Source organism: Oncorhynchus masou, chromosome 23 (genome assembly GCF_036934945.1).
Source record: "Oncorhynchus masou masou isolate Uvic2021 chromosome 23, UVic_Omas_1.1, whole genome shotgun sequence".
Taxonomy (NCBI): Eukaryota; Metazoa; Chordata; class Actinopteri; order Salmoniformes; family Salmonidae; genus Oncorhynchus; species Oncorhynchus masou.
Genome location: NC_088234.1, coordinates 54,549,895 through 54,572,236, shown reverse-complemented (window position 1 = coordinate 54,572,236; position 22,342 = coordinate 54,549,895). Strand labels below are relative to the sequence as shown.

Here is a 22,342-nt window from a genome sequence, read left to right as displayed (position 1 = left end):
TGACGAAGACCCTCTGCCAGGTTACCCCCCCCCCCCCCCTCCCACTGTGCCAGACTGCTGACTAGGTGAGTATATCAAACGGAGGGTGGAGGGGTAAAGAGACAGCGAGGAGGGAATGTTCAAATCTCAGGCAAGTGTGAAGTTTGTTCGCTTGCTCAGTCGCCCATGTGTAGCGAGCATATACAAACATTGACTCTCATGCACAGGCCAGACTGTTTCATCAAAGAAATATACAGTCATCTACATACTATACAAGAAGTGTTCAGTACTGTAAGCTACACAATTGGAATGCAGTTAACATTGACATGTCCAGACTCTCTCTCTCTCTCTCTCTCTCTCTCTCTCTGCCACTGACACATAAAGCACACCGACATTAGCACTGTCCCGGTTTGTCCTGGTTTGACCCGTTATCGATCCATCATCCTTCACGTCATGTGCAGGAATGAAGATATTTCACACACTTGCATATCTCTGTGATGCCATAGGACCATGTCAGACATTTCCAAACACATTACAAGGCCGACACACACACACTATTTATACCAAAGTATGTGGACACCCCTTAAAAATTAGTGGATTCGGCTATTTCAGCCACACCCGTTGCTGACAGGTGTATGCAATCGAGCACACAGCCATGCAATCTCCATAGACAAACATTGGCAGTAGAATGGCCTTTCTGAAGAGCTCATCGACTTTAATGTGGCATCGTCATAGGATGCCACCTGCACAACAAGTCAGTTCGTCAAATTTCTGCATTGCTAGAGCTGCTGTAAGTGCTGTTATTGTGAAGTGGAAATGTCTAGCAGCAACAAGAGCTCAGCCGTGAAGTGGTAGGCCACATAAGCTCACAGAAAGGGACCATTGAGTGCTCTAAATTGTCTGTCATTGGTTGCAACACTCACTACCTAGTTCCAAACTGCCTCTGGAAGCAACGTCAGCACAAAAACTGTTTCTCAGGAGCTTTATGAAAGGGGTTTCCGTGACCGAGCAGCTGCACACACGTCTAAGATCACCATGTGTAATGCCAAGCGTCGGCTGGAGTGGTGTAAAGCTCATCGCCATTGGACTCTGGAGCAGTGGAAAAGCGTTCTTTGAAGTGATGAATCACTTCACCATCTACCAGTCCGATAGACAAATCTGTGTTTGGCAGATGTCTGGAGATCGCGACCTGCCCAAATGCATAGTGCCAACTGTAAAGTTTGGTGGAGGAGGAATAATGGTCTGGGACTGTTTTTCATGGTTCGGTCAAGGCCCCTTAGCTCCAGTGTAGGGAAATACAATGATGTTCTACATGATTCTGTGCTCCACCTTTGTGGCAACAGTTTGGGGGAAGGCCCTTTCCTGTTGACAATGCCCCCGTGCACTAAGCGAGGTTCATACAGAAATGGTTGCTGACATCAGTGTGGAAGAACGTGACTGGCCTGCACAGAGCCCTGACCTCAACCCCATCGAGCACCTTTGGGATGAATTGGAATGCCGAGTGCGAGCCAGGCCTAATCGCCCAACATCAGTGCCTGACCTCACTAATGCTCTTGTGGCTGAATGGAAGCATGTGCGTGTGTGAGAGAGAGATAGAAGATCAAGAACATCTGAAGAAGTTAATTTGACCTAAAACAATAACACGGAATATCTCGTGTCACATTATTACACTTCCCCAACAATGTAGCAAGGAAAGGTTGGATGGAGACATGGGAGGTTGGAGGCTTACTTCTTCTTTTCTTCTTTTTCCTTTACATACTCAGTGTATTATTACTTCTTAACTCTGTCATATGATCAAAATGGTCAATAGTTTATATTAATGTACTTTTGAGTGGCAAAACAAAAGTAAAAATACTGAATAAAAAGGCATATAACCAGTAGTTTAGAGGAGTTTTCCAAACATTCTTGTTGTTCTTCTTGCTAGATCAAACCCCCTTATGGCTATCATCGACGGAGTCTTATGCCAAATACCATTATAACTGACAGAGACCTATGCTAAGAACAGCAACTGATAAGAAGCTTATAAGCAGTTGTGAGAACCTGAACAATCCCTTCACATTCCAGTCTCATGCCAGATTGGATAGTATTCCAAGGTCCTGTATTCCAAGGTTTCCTCCTTTTATTACCTATTTTGGATAAAACGATAACAGATTTGACCAAATCCCTTTGAAATTAGATTCCAATTATGCTATTCATTCAGCAGGAGGAGGCACCATTCTGACCTGATGTCCTTCATTGCAATACAACACAGAACATGTAAGAGAGTTCATGATTACACTCAAATAAACTTCAAAAATGCCTAATTACAATGAATTTGTACCCAAACATCTGCTGTCTCCCTATTGGTCAGCTAGTCACCCAGTAACCCCATCCATTACAATCAGCCCCTTCCTCTTGTCCCGGCTAATGTAGCTAATGTTCTCGTGATAGCATCGGCGACATCAGCCCATTCGTCTGCAAATGTTTACAGATGTGTAGCTGGCGTGGTGTGTGGCAGGCGCTCACCCCTTCCTGTTAGTACCCACAGGGCCACCGTGAAGGGTGGTGTGCTGGGTAATATGGTCGACTGAGCGATTCAGTACACCATGGCTGAAATTCTGAAACCTCTCTACTTCTGGTACACGCAGGTCAAGCCAACCAGGAGAGTAATTGGGAGAGAATATCACTGCCACAGCCAATGCCAGACAGACAGACAGATCAAGATGTCCTGGGAAATCCATTTGGGCTTTGGCTTACATCACTCTCCACACGGGATCCAGTGAGGGGCCACAGGGATGTGGAACAATTGTTGCAGATCATGGAATTCCCATCGGTTGGAGCTTCCCGCCCGTTTCGTGGTGGAGCTAAAAGTAGCATCTGCCATCGTTCATTCAGAGCATCAAACTCTCCGATTAGTTTCCTTCTCCTGACCCATAAAGTTAGGAGAGCTGTGAATGTTATCTTCTCTCTGTACACTCACTGAGATGTTTCCAATTGTGTATAAACCCCATGACAAATGGTAAGATGGCGCTTGTCTCTTCTCTTTGAAGAGACTGTGCGGAGATGGATTGCACAGGCTCTGCTATCTGACAGCTAGCTGGGCCTCTAAGTTCACAGTGTTACAGAAAAGCTGGAACAAGCGTGTGGACACAGAGGAGAAAACACACACTGAAAGACCATCCCACATAGCACTAGAAAGATGTAGAATTTACTGGATAAAGTTTCCTAGTCTTTACAACTGACATGGAGTCAGTCCAAGACACTCACCTTGAACTCTAAATGGTACACTTCTGTTGTTCCTCTCATTACCAGTCCTGCCAAGTCCTGTGTTCATACTGGGATTAGTACATAGTTCTCACACCCACAGGCGGATGTCATGAGCAAGACATAGGTCAAAAGGTTGAATGTTGTCTGTGTTGTAGGGGTACGGTGTTTAAAAATGATTTCTGTCAGATGTCTGTCTACCTGCTGAAATCCAAGTTCCGAAGACGTTGCTCTGCTCAGAATGTAGCAGTTGAGGCAACACTCCCAAAGCAGTACAAATGTAACATTTGTTGTGGAGAAAATAAATCTGAGCTGTCCGATGCATTTTATGCATATTGTTGTTCAAATTTCAGTGATACATTTCTGTGGACGATGAGCAAAAAGCATCCCTCAATCTTACAGAGTGCACCTTTCACCATACCAAGGGTAATGTCCATGACTAACACACCAATAATGACCCCAGGTGGCAAAGGACCACACTAACCAGTCCTTCATAAACCAGTCACTAAGGTTGCTGAGGCGGCAAGTTGCTAAGGTCTGAACTCCGGCTCAAAGGTCATGCCACATGACAGCTGCATTTCCTACATGTTTTCACAGGTTCTCTGTGTTTTCACTGGCTCTCTAATCACTGTAGATTGACAACAGCACAGACGGTCCCATTGAACCTCCCTGCCTGCCTCTCCCTCAGATGCCTAGATTAAACAAAGACCCGTGGCCCGTCCTCACAGTCCTGGGTTGCAGCTCCCTCTCATATAGTATAGAATAGGGTTCAGCGCAACTCCACCCGTCCCTCTGTCGCTGAGATACAGATCTGTTTCCGTTACTTGATGTAAGCCGGGGATTTAGCTATGTGTATACTGCAGATAGGGGGTCATATGGATAGGATTTACTTGGGCTGGCATGTTTACTGTATTTGCAATGTAGTCAATGTACACACTAAATGGTTGTATAAGTAACTGTCCATTCATCTTGATGCTGAATGCTGAATAAAGGTTGAGCATAATGCTAACGAACCTTGACTCCGACACACACAAGTCCATCCTTCATATGTACAGAAAGACATAAAGGGGTCTACATTCAAAAGGTGACAGTTGTGGATCCAGGACAGCTGGAACAATCAAAGGTCCACAAGCTGGCCAGATGTGAAAGACATGATGGATCGTGGATATGGAAGAGAGTTGCCAGGTCTTGACTATTTCAGTCCTCCATTGTTCAGCATTCAGTCATCACTAGCAGCCAGTCAACAGTCAGCCCAGTCCCCGTCGCCTCACAAAGGGTAGGAGAGTTTACGGGAAAAACACAGAGCATGTGTTTCCTTTCTCTCTTGCTAACACACTGGGTGACAAAATTGATAGAACGGAGTAGTTATTTACATTTTTGTCAGTTAGGCAGACGCTGTTATCCGGAGCGACTAGGTGGGACAACCACATATCACAGTAAATTTTCCTCAATAAAATAGCTATCACCAAAGTCAGAGCTAGAAAGAGGGGGGAATAAGAAACCAGAATGGAGTGTTCGGGTTATTCAGGGTTTGATATTCAGGGTTTCATAGCCTGAATGCAGGGAGGGGCAGTTCCTCTTGCCGCTCCGTAGGCAAGCACCATGGTCTTGCAATGGATGTGAGCTTCGACTGGAAGCCAGTGGAGTGTGCAGAGAAACAAGGTGACATGGGAGAACCTGGTAAGGTTGAAAACCAAGCAGGCTGCAGCGTTCTTGAATTGCAGTGGTTTGATGGCACAAGCGGCGAGCCCAGGCAAAAGCGAATTGCAGTAGTCCAGACTGGCGATGACAAGTGCCTGGATTTGGACCTATACCGCTTCCTGTGTGAGGTAGGGTTGTACTCCACGGATGTTGTAGAGCATGAACCTGCAGGAGTGAGTCACTGCTTTGATGTTTGCTGAGAATAACAGGGTGTTGTCCAAGGTTCTTTGCACTCTGGGAGGGCGACACTGTGGCGTTGTCAACCATGATGAAGAGTTCTTTGAGCAGGCAGGCCTTCCCTTGGAGGAAGAGCAGCTCCATCTTGTTGAGCTTGAGATGGTGGGCCGACATCCAAGCTAAGATATCTGTTAGGCATAGCAATTATAGGAGAGACAATGTGAGGATATGACAGAGACAAGTGACTTGGTGTATAGAGAGAAGAGGACCAAGAACCAAGCCCTGGGGGGCACCAGTAGTGAGAGTATGTGGTGCAGAAACATATCCTCTCCACATCACCTGGTAGGAGCAGCCTGTCAGGTTGGATGCAATCCAAGATTTTGCAGAGCCTGAGACGCCCAGAGGGTGCAGAGGAGGATCTGATGGTTCATGGTGTTGAAGGCAGCAGATAGATCTAGGAGGATGAGAACAGAGGAGACAGAGTCAGCCTTGGCAGTGTGGAGAGCATCCGTGACACAGAAGAGCAGTCTTGGTTGAGTGACTCATCTTGAAGCCTGACTTGTTAGGGTCAAGATTGTTCTGAGGGAGATAATTCGAGAGTTGATCAGAGACAGCATGCTCAAGTATTTTGGAAAGAATATAAAGGGTTGCAGGTCTATAGTTTGACATCAGATGAGTCAAGGGTTGGATTCTTGAGGAGAGGGGCGACTCAGGCCATTTTGATGTCAGAGGGGATGCAGTCAGTGGTAATCAGAGACCTGGAGGGGGTTTGCAGTGAGATTAGTAGGTGAACAGCCTCTAGTAAAGATGAGGTCAAGCGTATTGCCTGTCTTGTGAGTTGGAGGGGAATGTGAAAGAATGAGGGAAAAAGAGACAAGAAAGGGAACCGGATAGTTGGAAAGGAATTAATAGAAGGCAGACGTCGGGAGGTTGAAGTCAGAAAGTACGAAGAGCAGTGCTCAATCATCAGATAATTAGCTTATCAAGGTGTCAAGCTCATTGAATAATTATCCAAGGGCACCTGGTGGGCGATAGATGACAACAATGTTAAGCTTGAGTGGACAAGTGGCAGCATGGAATTCAAATGAGGAGATGGACAGGTGAGTGAGGGAGAAAATAGGAAATCTCCAGTTAGGAGAAATTAGTAGACCTGAACCATCATCACAACGAACAGATGCTCTTGGACTACGAGAGAAAACGTAGTTGGATGAAGAGAGAGCAGCTGGAGAAGAAGTGTTCTCTGGGGTGATCCATGTCCCCGTCAGGGCCAAAAAGTCAAGGGACTGGAGGGCAGCATAGGCTGAGATGAACTCTGTGTTCTTAGCCGCAGAGTAGCAGTTCCAAACGCTTCCGAAGACCCAGAATTCCACATGGGTTGTGTGCACAGGGTACACTAAATTAGAAAAGTTACAGGCAAGAGGTGGGGGGAGTCTGTAAAGCCTACAGGGAGAGAAGCAAACGGATATAGAAGACACACGTAGTTGCCAAAGCTACAAAAGAGCAAACGAGATCATCAGAAAATAACTAGGTAAAATACTGAAGTGAGAGGGCTGGAGCCTTCCTCGAAGAACTTGGCAGAACAACTTGTTTCAATCTTGTTGTTTCGGCAACGGTCTTAGTTTTGCCGACAAGACCGCCACTGACACGACCGCCACTTACAGCTGCCATTGCGAAACCAGGGAAGACTGAAGTACTAACACTAATTGCTATTTGCCTAGCAGAGGTGAAGGGCACACCAGAGTGTACTAATTGCTGATTGCCTAGGAGAGGAGAAACCACTCCCCCTCCAGTACAGCCACTGATAACCAAAACAAGTCCCAAATTGCCCTTCCCTTTAATCCTGGTTGATGTGTTAACAAACATCTGCAAGTTATGAGCAGTCAGCAGTTCACACACCATGTAGGCTAATGGGAAGACAGGCAGCACTTGAAGTAGATGGCCCTAGCGAGCAAAAAGACAACAGATGAAGACAAAAATCATACTTGTCACTCCTGGAGCCCTCTAGCTATAGAGTCACTCACAGTTTTCTGTTTTTGTAGCTAGGCTATACGCCTAACAATTGATGCTTGGAATGCAGTCATTTCTGGCAACAGATGGCTATTGAATAGGCAGATAGCTAAGGCATTCCTTATTGTTGTTAAAATCCAAAAGCCTTCATTGAAGTTGGCTTCCTGCAACAGTTTTCAGCAACACTTGCATTCAATATGTTGTGATCTTGAAAAAAAGAAGCAGACATAAATACCTCACCAAGGCTCCATGCCCTTCATAAAAGCTTACAGCCATTTGTAGGTACAGTATTGGTAAAAGCTGTCTGAATTAAATGTTGAAGCTGATTATATTGTTAATAAAAGGCACTGTTTAACCAATCCTTTCTCTCGGTTCTTCTCCGTCTCTCTCTCGTGATAATCAAGGAAGTGAATTTGGCAATGATAAATATAAAACAATGTTGTGTACTAAAGATGATGCAATTAAGCACATACAGTGCCTTGCGAAAGTATTCGGCCCCCTTGAATTTTTCGACCTTTTGCCACATTTCAGGCTTCAAACATAAAGATATAAAACTGTATTTTTTTTGTGAAGAATCAACAACAAGTTTATATCTTTATGTTTGATGCATTCAGTTGTTAGCGACCCCTCTGAGGGTGCGGTTAAGCAAACACAATCACAGGCTTAGAATATGAATCGCTTGCATTGCGGTGTGGATATTACAACTGCAATGACAAACACCTTGAAGTGAAATTTAAATGGTCTGTGTAACTTAACTGTATAAAATTAAAACCTTGGCCTTATGAGGAAGGAAACAGGATGTATAGATAGAGAGAAAGGTCTAGGCTTAGCAGAAACCATGGTGAAAGACTGTAGGGCATTGGTTCCAGATCCCATTGACCTTTGAGTAGAGAGGTCGTCAATCAGTGACATGTGACACTGGCCACATGTCAACCACAGATATTGTCTCTGCTCACCCAGCACGAAGTGGAGACTAATATGAGCTAATGAGTGAGACAAATACAGAACATTCAGTGGACTAAAAGCTCTGGTCGTGACGCTGTATGAGGTAGTTATAAGGTAGGTCGGCCTTTCGGAACAAGGCATATAGCTAGACCCTTTTGAACATGGAATACCAGATGTATTTTCCTTAACGTTCTTATTGCAGTGGTCTTTGAATCCGTCTCAAAATGAACCTTTACGAGACTAATAAATGCACCATGCTCTACTCCTCAGTAGTTCTGAGAGCCAAAGCCTATTCTGCTGACAGTTCTTTTCTGCTAACAAACTAAAATCTCTGCTTTCCCCTAAAACATCAGTGTTTTCACATGTAATTGAGGCTATACAGCCCTGGTTGTGACTTTAAGTAACATGGCCTTTTCCCTCTACTACATAGTGCCTCCTATTTATAGGCCTGGGCCAGTGGGTGTTTGCGTTACCTCAGACTCTAAATCTCTATTCCTCTCAGCCTGCTACTTCCTGTCTGACAGGAAGTGTGCATATGTGTGGAAGGAGGTCAGTGACCTTTAGATCTGAGTGAGCGACTGATGTGTTGTCCGTGGCAACGTGATTTTGTGTTTCCAGGCTTATTGTTTCGGAGAGAGAAGTGGTCTGTGAACAGGTTTGTTGATTTCAACAGCCTCGCCTCCTTTTCCTTCATTTCATCTTTCTTCCCCACCTCAAACCACCCTGAATCCATCCACATTTCGATCGACCCGGTACTCCCATTCTGGCACTGTGTGGGCAGCTGTAACAACAGCTCTGAGGAGAGGGAGTCATTGGGAGTACTCTACATCCTATCCCTTCACACAAGCGAGAAAGCAATCCAAATATTTTCAGACCAGTTTAGAACTTCTCCCCGAGCGCACAGTCAGCATTCATTCTAAGGCCTTTGGCTGTGTGTGTGGTAAGGTAACACCCCACCGTTGGGGTTAGAGTTTGTTTTACTTCAAGGCCACGGTCACTGGAAAGGCCACGGTGACTGGAAAGGCCACGGTGACTGGAAAGGCCACGGTGACTGGAAAGGCCACGGTCACTGGAAAGGCCACGGTCAATGGAAAGGCCACGGTCAATGGAAAGGCCACGGTCAATGGAAAGGCCACGGTCAATGGAAAGGCCACGGTCAATGGAAAGGCCACGGTCAATGGAAAGGCCACGGTCAATGGAAAGGCCACGGTCAATGGAAAGGCCACGGTGACTGGAAAGAGCATTCAGCTGGTTGCAACATCCTGTTGTGCTGGAAAACTACACTCCACTAATGCTTTATTTGAATAATGCACTCCGAGGGCAGAAGAATATACAGTGAAGATGTGTAACTCTATAAATTAGTTTTCTATCTTATTTTCTTCAATGTGGCAGCAGGTGCTTTTAGCCCCCTCAGACTTGAACAGACAGAATTATATGACAGGATATCTCCAGGCAAAACAGCACCGCCTTGATGACGTGTCTGTCTGCCTTCCTGCTGAACTGAAAAGAAGCATTCCTGTGGCATCACTTCCTCTTGCCTCAGTTCAAGGTATGTGGCGTTGCCAGGGTATTCTAGACTTTCTGCCATGTTGTTTGGTGCCGGTGGGCTGTGCAACGGTATCATATAGCACACGGATGTTTCCCTAACTGATCCTATCCATCATAGGGTATAAACAGCTTGCGTGGCATGATGTGCCAATGGCAGTTAAATTACTTTAAACAATTAGAGGACATCAGATCAGAAGCATATCTACTGTATTTAATTGGACCTTTATTTAACCAGGCAAGTCAGTTAAGAACAAATTCTTATTTTCAATAACGGCCTAGGAACAGTGGGTTAACTGCCTGTTCAGGGGCAGAATGACAGATTTGTACCTTGTCGGCTCAGGGGTTTGAACTTGCAACCTTCAGTTACTAATCCAACGCTCTAACCACTAGGCTACCCTGCCGCCTCATGTGTAAACACATACTATGTCATGTTTATGACATGAAGGCTGAATGTCAAGCTGTACCATGTATAATGGCACCCTTCCCTGGTAATAAAGAAACACATGACCACAGCAGAGGCAGTTTGTGTTTTTATTTCATGTCTATCCTGTTAAAGAAAAGCCTCTTAATTCAGATCCTTCACAAACAGATCATAAAAAATACATTTAGAAAAATATACATTGATATTAGAACTGAAAACTTAAAATTCAGTGTTTATTCAAATATACATTTTGCATATTAGAATCTGTTAAACGTCATAAAGGTTTGTTTTGAGTAGGGTATTCTGAGGTGTAAAGACAACACATGTATCTGACCGACCAAATTGCCTGTTATTTCCAAACCCATTAAAAGCTTATTTACATTCAGCGATGGTGTATGAACACCTTCGGAATTCCAAATGGACCCCTATCCCCTAGGCAATCTGAAACCCTTGGGTAGGTAAGCAATATGGTGAAAACTCCACACTGCCTGTTAGAAGGGAAGGTGAAGAAATGACCATAATACTGGTACCATCTTCCTTTCATATCTACAGGAGTGCCTAGAGTATAGGGGCTAGGGTATAGAGGCTAGGGGCTAACTTGGAATTCAACAGAGAGTGTCCTTCCTGCAGGTATAGTTGAAGAAAAGTGTCAAGGTGATGTCTATGAGAAAAAAAATACTGTTTCTCTCCTCTTCTATTTCATCCCTCTCTCCCGGTCCATCATGCCGCCCCCCCCATTCTGGTAGAGAAAAGCAGAAGTTGTAGCATATTCCTGCTGCAGTTCAGTCCAGGTGTATAGGGAGGTACTCAGGCTAAGAGGAGAGAGGGCTTTTTGGAGGTATTAAAGACTATCCCTCACTTTCCCACTCCTGAGTTAGGCTGCACGTCGCCAAGCGAAAGCTACTGCCTTTAGATCCAGAAAGACAACGAGACAGTTCAAAAACAACTGTTTGTCCTGCAGGATCTCAAAGTTCAACCAAAGAAGCCATCTGCCAATTCAACATGCAGCACCTTCTATTGACACTTCTACGTGCTTTGTCCTCCGTAGACATTACACACAATACAACCCCCCCCCCCCACTGCATATACAAACATCCTTATAATGTTCCAAAAACCACTGTCTAAAATCGCTAGGTTCCTCTCTCTGAGGTAATTTCAACCTGCTCAATATCCACCTATCATACATAAGACATCCTTCTCGTGGTCATGAAATTCCAAATTCTACGGCAAACCTTCGGAATCATTCCTCAGCCTTCACAAAAGGTTATGACAATCCTTTATCCAAAGGCTTCAGGTTGCATTCAGTTCCTCTCGATCTGGTCGATGTCCAGCTCACCCCCCAGCTGGTAGATGTCCTTCTCTGTCCCATACTCACCCTTCCAGGGGGTGTGTCCCTGCCCCATTCTCTCCCCCCCTCCCCTGCATGGGGACCCGGGCCTGGAGTCCAGGCTACACGCTGAGTCACTGTCCAGCTCCTTATAAGAAGAGTCATCCTCCTCCTCGTCCACTTCCTGTTGAGTCTCAGCACATAGGTCAGACGCACAGGCAAAGTCAGATTCCGATTGGCTCAAGCTCCTGGTGGAGGGCGGGGGCATGTATGAGCGACAGCTGTCCGGACCAGAGAACCCAGGGCAGCTCAAGCTGTGGAACGTCTGGAGTTTCTGTTTGAGAGAAGAGATGCGAGGTAAAGGGAGATATTAGTATAACTTTATAACAACACAAAATATTTATAGTATCGTCGTCTCACTGTTCAATCTTGATTCAGGTCACAAAACCTATCCATGTACACTTCAGAAATGTCATTAATTAAGTCATCTGGAACACAGAGTTGTTGAGAGAAACCTGAGAGCTTGACCTTCATGGCCTGTGGGTGTGTGACTCCTGCTTCACCGGTGGAGCTGAGCTCACCCTCCCACTTGGGAGCTAGTTTTGTTAATGTTCTGGTAAGTCACTCAGTCAGAGGAAACACAGTGGAATGATGACATGGTGCAATCAGCTGCAAACCACAAAGGTATCCTCTTCCTCCCAACCCCATGGGTCTCCCTGTCCTGCTGCACTGAGGGGATGAAGAGCTAAAACACACAACAGACAAAAAGTGACAAACTTTCCTGAAGACTTACAATGTTCTATATACGATTCCTCCAATTGTCTGGCTTGACCTAGCTTGGTAAACCTCCTGAACTGCACTAGCAAACTCATACACCCATCATCTAGTTGACCCTTATGAATAATCGTGTGTTGGACAAAGGGGGTTAGGTACGGTTATCGCTATTGCGAGAGAGAGTGTTTGTGTGTTCCTGGTAAATGGACGTCACAAGCCCTGAGGAGAGAAATAAAATGACTCTGCAGCAGCTCTGTTTACTCAGGGTGTGATCTCTCCTTTCAGAGACCAGACATGTGTGTACACCAAACACACTGTGCCCAGGCAAGGTATGCAAAGCAGGCTATTTGTGTTACAACGACATGTGTGCTCAAGAGCGAGAGACTGTGCGTTTATTAATGAGCGTGAGAGAGAGAGTTTGACCATGTGTTATGTGAAGAGCTGTGCGTGTGGCGGTGTGCACGTGTTTGGTTGTTAACGCCTGACCTTAACCTTGATTAGCACATCCCATGTGGCCCAACACAGGGCTGACTGAGTTTCACTTCTTTGTGTGCCAACTGTCAATGCAAGATACCCCTATGTCTACGCCCATATGTGAACCTGTATCATCAACATAACACATCTATATTCAGACTGGTGTAGGCTACTCTAGGCATTTAAGGACGGTTCATCTGTGTCAGTATACGTACTGAATGTGGTACTGATGCCTTATTGTGGAATGTTTGCTTCCCTAAAAAAAAAAAAAAACTTGTCCGCTCATTAAATGACTTTCCCTCCGCCTTCCAATAGAGCCAGACCACAGACATTCCAGCCGTGAAAGGGTTAAGCGCCCCTCTCTCCCAGTAGCAGATGTTGGAGGTGAATAGAGATGTGTTCCTAAAGCCCACGGTTCCTCCAATCCCTCATTCACTTCTTCTGGTTCCAATGAACTGGTAGAGGCTTTTACCAAAAGTTTTTTTCCAAAACATGCTTGTTATGAGAGAAAGAAATAGAAGCAAAAGGCATTTCAATGAATATAAAGTGATGCGTTCATATAACTTTCATGTTTACTATCTTTGGTCGTCAGCTTTACATTCGGTGGCTAAAACCTGAGCAGGGCTAACATTCAGACATACTCTGGTACACCTACAATATATTATAATACTGTATGTCAGGTGAACACTGGAGGCCAATGCGTCGCTCTAGTTACCTCAAAAAGAAAATACAGACAAGGAAAGGGCATGGATGTAAACACCAGTATTTAATGGCACCTTTGGGCATTTCCGTCAAACACTTTTGTGCTATCGACCCCTGTAGCAACCCCTCCTATAGCCCACTGAGGAGAGAGAAGGGGGAGAAGTGGACGGCAGGAGGAGGGTATTCTCTGCAATATGCTTCCCATTAAATCCTCCTGGGCTACAACCAGGATTTGGGGTAAGGAGCTTTAATACTCTGAAGTTTACCCAGCTTTTTGTTCCTCTAGAGCACCTCCCTTGAGTAACCCCCATATACACACAGTCCTGTCAGCCCCTCCAGTCCTAGAAGGCGCATAGCATTTAGTTCTAGCTGGATAGTGTAGACAGCTGCTAGTGTGGGAACACACAAACACACACACGCAGGGCTAAGAGGTTAAGGAAATATCCCCCTGGATAATGGGGCTGTGAACAAACAGTCAAAACAACACCCCACTAACAAGCTGGCAAAACAGTGCTACTCATACAGCTCTTCATCAGAGCGTATTTCCTAGCTCCATATAAAAAGCATGGTACTGGTACAATAAGCCGCCCCCAGAGAGACAGTGTGTTATGGGGTGGAGAGAGAGAGAGAGAGACCTCCTGGAGCAAACACACACAGGCACACAGGAGGAAAAAGAACAGGACAGGACAGGACAAGGAGGGACAGGACAGGACAAGGTGGGGCAAGACAAGGAGGGGAGGGACAGTACAGGAAAGGGAGAGACAGGACAGGGAGGGACAGGACAGGTTAGGGAGGGACATGGCAGGAAGGGACAGGGAGGGACAAGACAGCACAGGATAGGGAGGGACATGGCAGGGAGGGACAGCACACGGAGGGATAGGACAGGGAGGGAGAGGACTGGGAGGGACAGCACACGGAGGGAGAGGACAGGTAGGGAGAGGACAGGACAGACAGGAGAGGAAAGGGAGGGACAGGACACAGAGGGAGAGGACACAGAGGGAGAGAGGGAAGTAGAGCTTAACCCATAACTGGCAGACAGACAGACTATGACTAGTTTAGCAGATCTACCTGTGTGTGCATGTGTGTATAGTTTGCTGTCACAGCAGGGCCCCACGCCACACCCCGCCACCACACCCACCTACTTAGGTGTTCCCACAACCCCGCAAGGACTGCAGCTCAGCTATGCTCGCCATGCCTATCATTCCAGAAATGGGGGGAGGAGAGAAGGGATAGAGAGCGCCCCCCTTCATTTTATGAGCCTGAACTCGGGCCAATGAGGAGATATTAATAGGCCACAAGACTCCTCTGCCAGCCTTCCGCCAGCCGGGGAGATTTAGGGAGAAATAAATACCCCCCCCCCCCACCCTGCAAGTTCTCTCAGACACACACAAATTCCCCATGGTGGCTGGACCTTAGCCCATTAGCACAACACGCATCCACACAATTCACACCCCATTGCATCAGTATGGCTGAGGGATATATACACACACACACACACAACAGTACACACCTACTCATTCAAGGGTTTTTCTTTATTTTCACTATTTTCTACATCGTAGAACAATAGTGAAGACATCAAAACTATGAAATAATACATATGGAATCATGTAGTAACCAAAATAGTGTTATAAAATATATTTTGATTTGTTTATTTGAGATTCTTCAAAGTAGCCACCCTTTGCCTTAATGGCAGCTTTGCACATCATTATGAAGGATTGTGTGTAGATTACTGAGGATTAAATAAATAAATAATAATAATTAGAATAAGGCTGTAACGTAACAAAATTTGAAAAATGTCAAAGGGTCTGAATAGTTTCTGAAGGCACAGTTTACAAAAGTGGACACCCCTTCAAATTAGTGGAGTCGGCTATTTCAGCCATATCCATTGCTGAAAGGTGTATCAAATCGAGCATACAGCCATGCAATCTCCATAGACAAACATTGGCAGTAGAATGGCCTTACTTTAGAGCTCAGTGACATATAAACGTGGCACCGTCACAGGATCTCACCTTTCTAACAAGTCAGTTTGTCAACTTTCTATCCTGCTAGAGCTGCCCCGGTCAACTGCAAGTGCTGTTTATTGTGAAGTTGACATGTCTAGGAGCAACAACAGCTCAGCCGCGAAGTGGTAGGCCACAAGCTCACAGAACAGGACCACCGAGTGCTGAAGCGCGTAAAAATAGTCTGTTCTTGGTTGCAACACTCACTACCGAGTTCCAAACTACCTCTGGAAGCAACATTCGCACAAAAACTGTTAGTCGGGAGCTTCATGAAATGGGTTTCCATGGCCGAGCAGCAGCACACAAGCCTAAAATCACCATGCGCAAAGACAAGCATCGGTTGGAGTGGTGTAAAGCTCGCCGCCATTGGACTCTGGAGCAGTGGAAACATTACCTACCCCAACAGTTTGGGGAAGGCCCTTACTGTTTCAGCATGACAATGCCCCCGTGAACAAAGCGAGTTACATACAGAAATGGTTTGTCGAAATAGGTGTGGAAGAACTTTACTGGCCCTGACCGTAACCCCATCAAACACCTTTGGGATGAATTGGAACGCCGACTGCAAGCAAAGCCTAATCGCCCCAACATCAGTGCCCAACCTCACGAATGCTCTTGTGGCTGAATGGATGTGAATCCCTGCAGCAATGTTCCAACATCTAGTGGAAAGCCTACCCAGAAGAGAATGAGATGTTCGACGAGCAGGTATCCACATACTTTTGGTCATGTTGTGTATTTGTGATTGTATACAAATGTAAGCAAGATTTGAAATTATTATGTTTCAGTCAAATATTATATCTGCTTGGGCTTTTCAAGATCAATTTGCGGTCTACAAATCATTTTTAATTATGTTCTGGCCCCCTGACCATCCGCTCAAGAAACAAATAGGCCCACACCTGAATCTAGTTGATGATCTCTGATCTACAACATGCGCTGGACACATAATACAAACACAGATAAAACAATGACAGATATTTCACCGGATGTATAAATGTGAAGCATCCGCTTGGCGTTTCCTCTCACTACCAAATATGGTAGTGAGGGGAAGCCCAGTGGCCGGCAGTGGGAGAAGATGGAATGATATGGATTTTGGCTGACATTCCTGCTAATTTTCTCATCGATGAAACATTTGATCTCAATAAAATTTTCTGTTACCAAAACTAAAATATATGTCACAAACAGAGTTGACTAAGTTTTGTAGACTTTACTCTTTGCCAAAGTAAAAAATTAAAATGCGTCGTTTAGAAGGAGTGAAAAGGCAAATTGAGTTATTGCACATGCTCACGTCACAGAGTAGGCATTCTCTAACGGAAATATGCCCATGCATGCTAGAACGCGCCAATAGGATCTCGCCAGCTCGTGCTTGGCTCTGCCCACCTCCGTGCTTGTTCTGCCCACTATGACTCATTTGTTCCCATTTGAAAACGACAGGCTGTGGTCTATCTTCTTTTAGTTATAAAACATGTTATACAAGTCATTTGATCCAAAACACAAGGGGGTGGATGTACAACATGTTCCACCTGCTGAATAACAAACATTTTATTCTCACTGTAGTTCCCTTCGATGTAGTCTTGACAGAGGTCATAAGAGCACTGGTAGGTCTACATGATGCAACAGCAACACCTTGATCCATTTAACCAATCCATGGTAAACCTAGTCCTAACACCTCACACCTAGTTTCTCTACACAGAGTGGAGTGGTGTGTGTGTGTTATTCACTGGGTAAGGCCCAACTCTCATACATGAAGAAGCATTCACTTTTAATGTTCACCATCATACAGTCATGACATATGCATACACACTCAGTGACTGAAGGTGGATTTGCCCTTTTAAATCACTTTCACATGTAAAAACAGCCTCTGAGAGAATTGGGCAATCACATTCTCATGCAATTATGCTCGTTAAAGTCAATCTGAGTTGCTTCCCACACAAACCAAAAGGTCAATAAATATGAACAGAGTGACATAACAAATGAACATCTCAATTAAAAGACAATGATTTCCCCCACCAATCCTACTTGGATTGGAGAGGACAGAATTCCACACAATCAAATATATTCCATTCATTCTCTCTTAATGTCAGGCAGAACTCATTTTGTAACCAGCCTAAAATTTCCGGCTCAACACTTCCTTTTTACCAACCAACAGTTAACACTCCTCATCTGTCCTCATCCAGAGACCACTACACCTCTCTGGGTCTGTCGTACCCCACGCCCATAAACCTGCATTACAAATGTCACAAAAATGTGCCTTTCGGGCCTTCATTTAAGGTTTGGCATACGGTTAGCAGTGTGGTTAAGATTAGGTTTAAAATCAGATTTTAAAAAGAGAGATTGTGGAAATAGGCAGGGTTTAGCCAAAATTATGACTTTGGGGCTGTGGTAACTAATGACAACCCAATTAATCAGTACAAAAATAACAACCATGTTCATAGTTTATAACATACAGTACAGTTCTATGGAGATACAGTACATCTGCCTCTACTTGTGGTTCAGTATAGCAGTCAAGCAGAAAACATCTGAAACCCTACCTCTTCGAATAGTACCCCCCCCCCCCAGCCCTGACTTTGCTGATTTCTACTTTATTCAGGAAAAAGGTACTTACTATGACAGTGATATGTGGTTGTCCCACCTAGCCATCTTAAGATGAATGCACTAACTGTAAATCGCTCTGGATAAGAGAGTCTGCTAAAGGGTCATATTCATTACCTTACCTAAACCTTACTATACTCAACAGGACTGTGTTTGACTGAGAGTGACTGAGTTTGGGTGTGTGCATCTGTGACAATGTGTTTGTATATCCATGTGTCAGTAGGCTTTTGTGACCTACAGTATTCTGTGTTGTGCGAGAGTAAATACCGGTAAGTGGATATCTGGTTTCATGCGTGTGAGGCTTGAAACTACTGATCAAACCCGCACCACACGATCTCATCAGTCCTCCTCACACAATGCTAAAGCGCAGTCGAGCAATCCCAACCAAAAACAAAAACAAGGTTATAAAAAAAACTAGCCTCCATTCGGGTAGTCTCGATGCCAAAAGAAAAGCCTGTGAGCCATTGGAGAGGCGTACTGGGGAATTCCAGAGAGAGGAGGTAACTGGTGTGGATAATGAAAATGCTCTTGGTTTTCCTCTCTTAGCGGCTGGCATGGACATAGGAAACATGCTAGGCTCCATTACTGAACACTTGTTGATTCAACCTTGGCTATACCCTCAGTGTGGCTAGGAACAGTTTCTTCGAGAGGGGGAAGAGAACAGGAAGGGGGGGTTGAGGTTGGATGCTTTCTAGGACAGATTTAGAGGTCTCTAGAGAGGACAGGGGACCTCTGAGCAGGGGGGCGGAGAGGCACACAGTAATATCAGCTAGCTTCATCAGTGTTTACACTGAGCTAGTCCTGGAGGAGCCCTATACGTGTTGGGTTTAAATTCCAAACTGTGCTCTCAGCCTATTCTCAAGGGAGACGCATTGGTCAGAGGGATAGGGCCAAGTGAGCCAGGCAAGTCTTGGGTCATTGAAGACTGCATATAGTGCCGTCTCAACATTAATTGGCTGCGATCAACGTGCAAAATTAAACTGTATCCATCCAGTCTATATGGAGCCATCAAGTAGTAATCACAGAGCAGTTCCACGACTTCCTCTGACATTACACAAACAAGCCACCCCCAGGCCAGGCAGAATGTGATCCAGCTAAAAATGTAGGCAGGGAAGTGGACTGTGTGGGTTCAACCTTTGCATCGTGTGCTTACCCAACAGAGTCAATGAAATGATAACCGGAGCCGAGTGTGGTAGAGCATGGCGGTGTGAAGCATGACGGAACACAAGAAATGCTCCTTAGTTAATGCCACTTCCCAAAGGGGAGGCTTGAAAACACTTACCCTCTGCGCTACAAACCACTGACCCAGAAAAGGTAATACAGCCAGTTTTAATCCCCCACCAGATCACACAGAGAAAGAAGCCTTGAACGTTCCCCATCTCTGAACAGAAGTATTCCTTTGTAGTCATTGTGTTTGTCCTGATCTAACATTATGTTTTACAGGTTATTAAAGGTGTTAAAGCTGTGTAAAGACTTGGATAAAACGTGATCTATTCTTAATCGAGATGAGTAAATAAGGATAAAGCTCTGAAATGTCTGAGACATTATAACAATCAAAATCCACTAATATGTTTTGATCTACAGTTGCCTTTCAGTCATTTTGTATGGTCAGACACTCTTGACAGACCATTAGGGTGTGTGTGTCTCAGGGCTACTAACCTGGGTCATCTTGGCCAGGTCCAGGGAGGGGCGCGGTTCCTGTGCATCCTCTGGTCTCCTGCGCTTCATGCCGATCTTTTTATCGTTCAGGACGCAGGGCTGGGACTTGCTCCGGGACAGGCCCCCAGTCCCCCCTGCCCTCTGTCCAGCACGTCTCCCCATCTCTTGGGTGAAGTCCGGGGAGCTGGCCCCCTCCCTGTGGTGCTCTGGCAGGCTGATCTGCTCATGGGACAAGGAGAGGGGCCTGAGGGAGTGGTGGTAGTGGTGGTGGGACGTAGGGGAGGCAGTGAACAGGGGGTGAAGGGGCAGGCGCTGGGTGAAGCAGGGCAGCTCCAGAGCCCCGTCTGTGGGGTTGTTGGAACGTGAGGGTAGGCTGAAACTGGAGCTCCGCTGCATGGCAGGAAAATGACCCCCTGAATAACCTCCACCACCTCCTATACCACCACCACCAGAGCAGCGATGCACACTCCCCCCACTGTGGCACCTCCTCTTCTCCACCGCCGTCCACACTCGCGACACTTGAGGTCTCCATGAAGACCGGCAGCCACCAAACTCTTCAGAGAAGGAGAGTGAGCGGCACTGGCGCTTACTAGGGGGTGCCGTGGAGGCAGAAGGGGAGTTGGCGAGGGCCAGGGACTGGGTGGCTGCCAGCTTGGCATCGCCAAGGTTAAGGTCTCGAATGAGGCTGGTGATGGCGGTGGCAGGGCCAACCTCGTGGCCCCAGACCAGGCTCCTCCGCTGGCACTCCTCGGGCAGAACATCCCACAGGCTCTCCAGACTGGCGCCGGACTCGCAGGGCGTCCCTCGCTGGATGGCACAGCCTCGGCCAAGGTCCAGCCACCTGTCTGCCTCTGGAACACATGGACACACTTATAAAACACACATATATGAACGAACACTTATACATAGAATTTAATTTGACAAAATGTAATCAAAAAGTGGACATATAAATCAGGACAGAACAGATGGAAAGTTATTGTATCAGGGACCTAAGCTGAAATCATTACCATCATATCATGCTCCTCCTTACTGCGTGTCCCCTCTAACATAAGGCCCCTTATGCAATCTAAGAGTTGTGAAAAATCCCACTTCATCTCCTCTCGAGGCTAGTTTCATGTGAAAGAATAATGAAATGGACAGCAGGGCTGAACTTCCAGGGTGAGGTGCCGTGTGCAGCTTCTTCACGTATGCGCGTTAGGATGATCAACCGAGTAAACACACACATGTACCCCAAAACACACACCTCACTTCAGAAAACAATAGACAGTAAGCAGCCTGAGGCCAGAGGGAGAATAGGCCAGCAGTAGAAAGCTCTTGGTTAGAGACAATACTGTGTGAAGCGAGTATGGTCACATCGGTAGGAGTGTTAATAGAGAGAGATGAAGCGCATCACTCAAGGTCTAGATGCCCGGTTCAGGTGGAGGCAGGATAGTAGAAGAATGGCTAGCTACAGACAGGGGATTGGATCGACCCAGGCTGCAGTGCTTGACAGAACACTACCTGCTGGAACAGAGCTGCTAGCTCCTGGGTTGGGGAGACCTTTCAGTTGCATAGTGGCTGGCAGGGCAATAGCCTGAGCTTTCTGGTAGTACAGGATTATACAAGCTACCTGGCAGTGTGTCATTAATCAAATCACATTTTGTATTATCTAGCATTGCAGTTGTCACAGAACGCTTAGCTAACAAACCCTACGCCTGCTCGTGGCAAGTTAACAGTGGTGTTTGCCCAACACCCCTACCAGTCACAAAACAAACAGTCAGGTCAATGCTCCATCACTTGATTGACGGGTTTTTCTCAGACTGAACGAAAACGTCAAAAGGTTCTATGAATGTTGGTAGAGAGGCAGCTCGGTGTCTGGGCATTCCCTTCATTGCCTCTCAACATCTCTTTGCTAAGCACAGCTTATTGCTACCTAACATAATGGTAGCAGCCATCCCAGGGGAAATGAGTCTTAGTCTGACAGCTGGTTTGGTTAGCAGGATAGGCTAGCTAGGCTTATTAATCTGTGAAAGTGGATGGCTTCCTACACCAATGATTGGTTTAAATTTAGATAGAATTTGACAAATGACTATGCCAACATTACTCGCCACAGGCAAAACACCGACCACACTGGTTCTAGCTAACTTTGTCACTACTGAGCTCAAAGCTAACACAGAACTCTATTGATACCCAATTGGCAGCAAGTGGCCCACACCTGTCCAAACCCATCCCTTCAACTGCTTCTCTCTATTTTTGGTGGGCAGAAGTCTTTGTTTCAGTCCCAAAAAACAACATGACCTGACAAGAATGTCTAGCATACAAAATAACAGCAGGAGAAAACATCTAAAAAGGTTCACCTAGCCCAGTGAAAAACGTGTTGAAAAAGGACTGAAATCCCACCCGAAGCCATATAATATAATAGTATATATATATATATATATATATATCAGGTTGTATATATCACGTTGTATATATCACGTTGTTTGATGTCAGCTGTAACAGTAGAAACAGCAGTTGTGGGACGTGCATCCCGTTAACCCCTCGCGGGTACATTGAACAGACGCCAGGTTGGGTCCAATGAGAGACTGATTTACAGTGGCTTGTCTTTCAACACGGGCAGAGGGGAAAAGGAGCGTGACGTTCACCGAACCTAAAGGGAACCATTGACAAAGGCATAACAACACTCAGTTACAGTTAAGTCCCATGAGTGCAGTACACAGCTCTGTGTGACGGCAGGTGCACACCAGACATGAGGGCGAGATGAGACAGGAGGACAGGCAGAAACCGTTACAGGGGAGCTTGTAACGAGGCATCAAGGTG

General features: G+C 45.8%; 1 protein-coding gene across 3 annotated transcripts in view; it reads right to left on the bottom strand.

The window, feature by feature from the left end:
- Window positions 1-10,117: 10,117 nt before the first annotated feature.
- Window positions 10,118-22,342, bottom strand: part of LOC135511061 (protein FAM53B-like) — a 27,591-nt gene continuing 15,366 nt past the window's right edge. For all 3 annotated transcript variants that reach the window (XM_064932548.1, XM_064932547.1, XM_064932549.1), the window contains exons 4-5: window positions 19,544-20,394; window positions 10,118-11,682 (exon numbers count right to left, since the gene is read on the bottom strand). In XM_064932548.1, coding sequence (XP_064788620.1) covers window positions 11,323-11,682; window positions 19,544-20,394 — 1,211 coding nt within the window. In that variant the 3' untranslated portion in view covers window positions 10,118-11,322. The remainder of the gene's footprint in view (window positions 11,683-19,543; window positions 20,395-22,342) is intronic.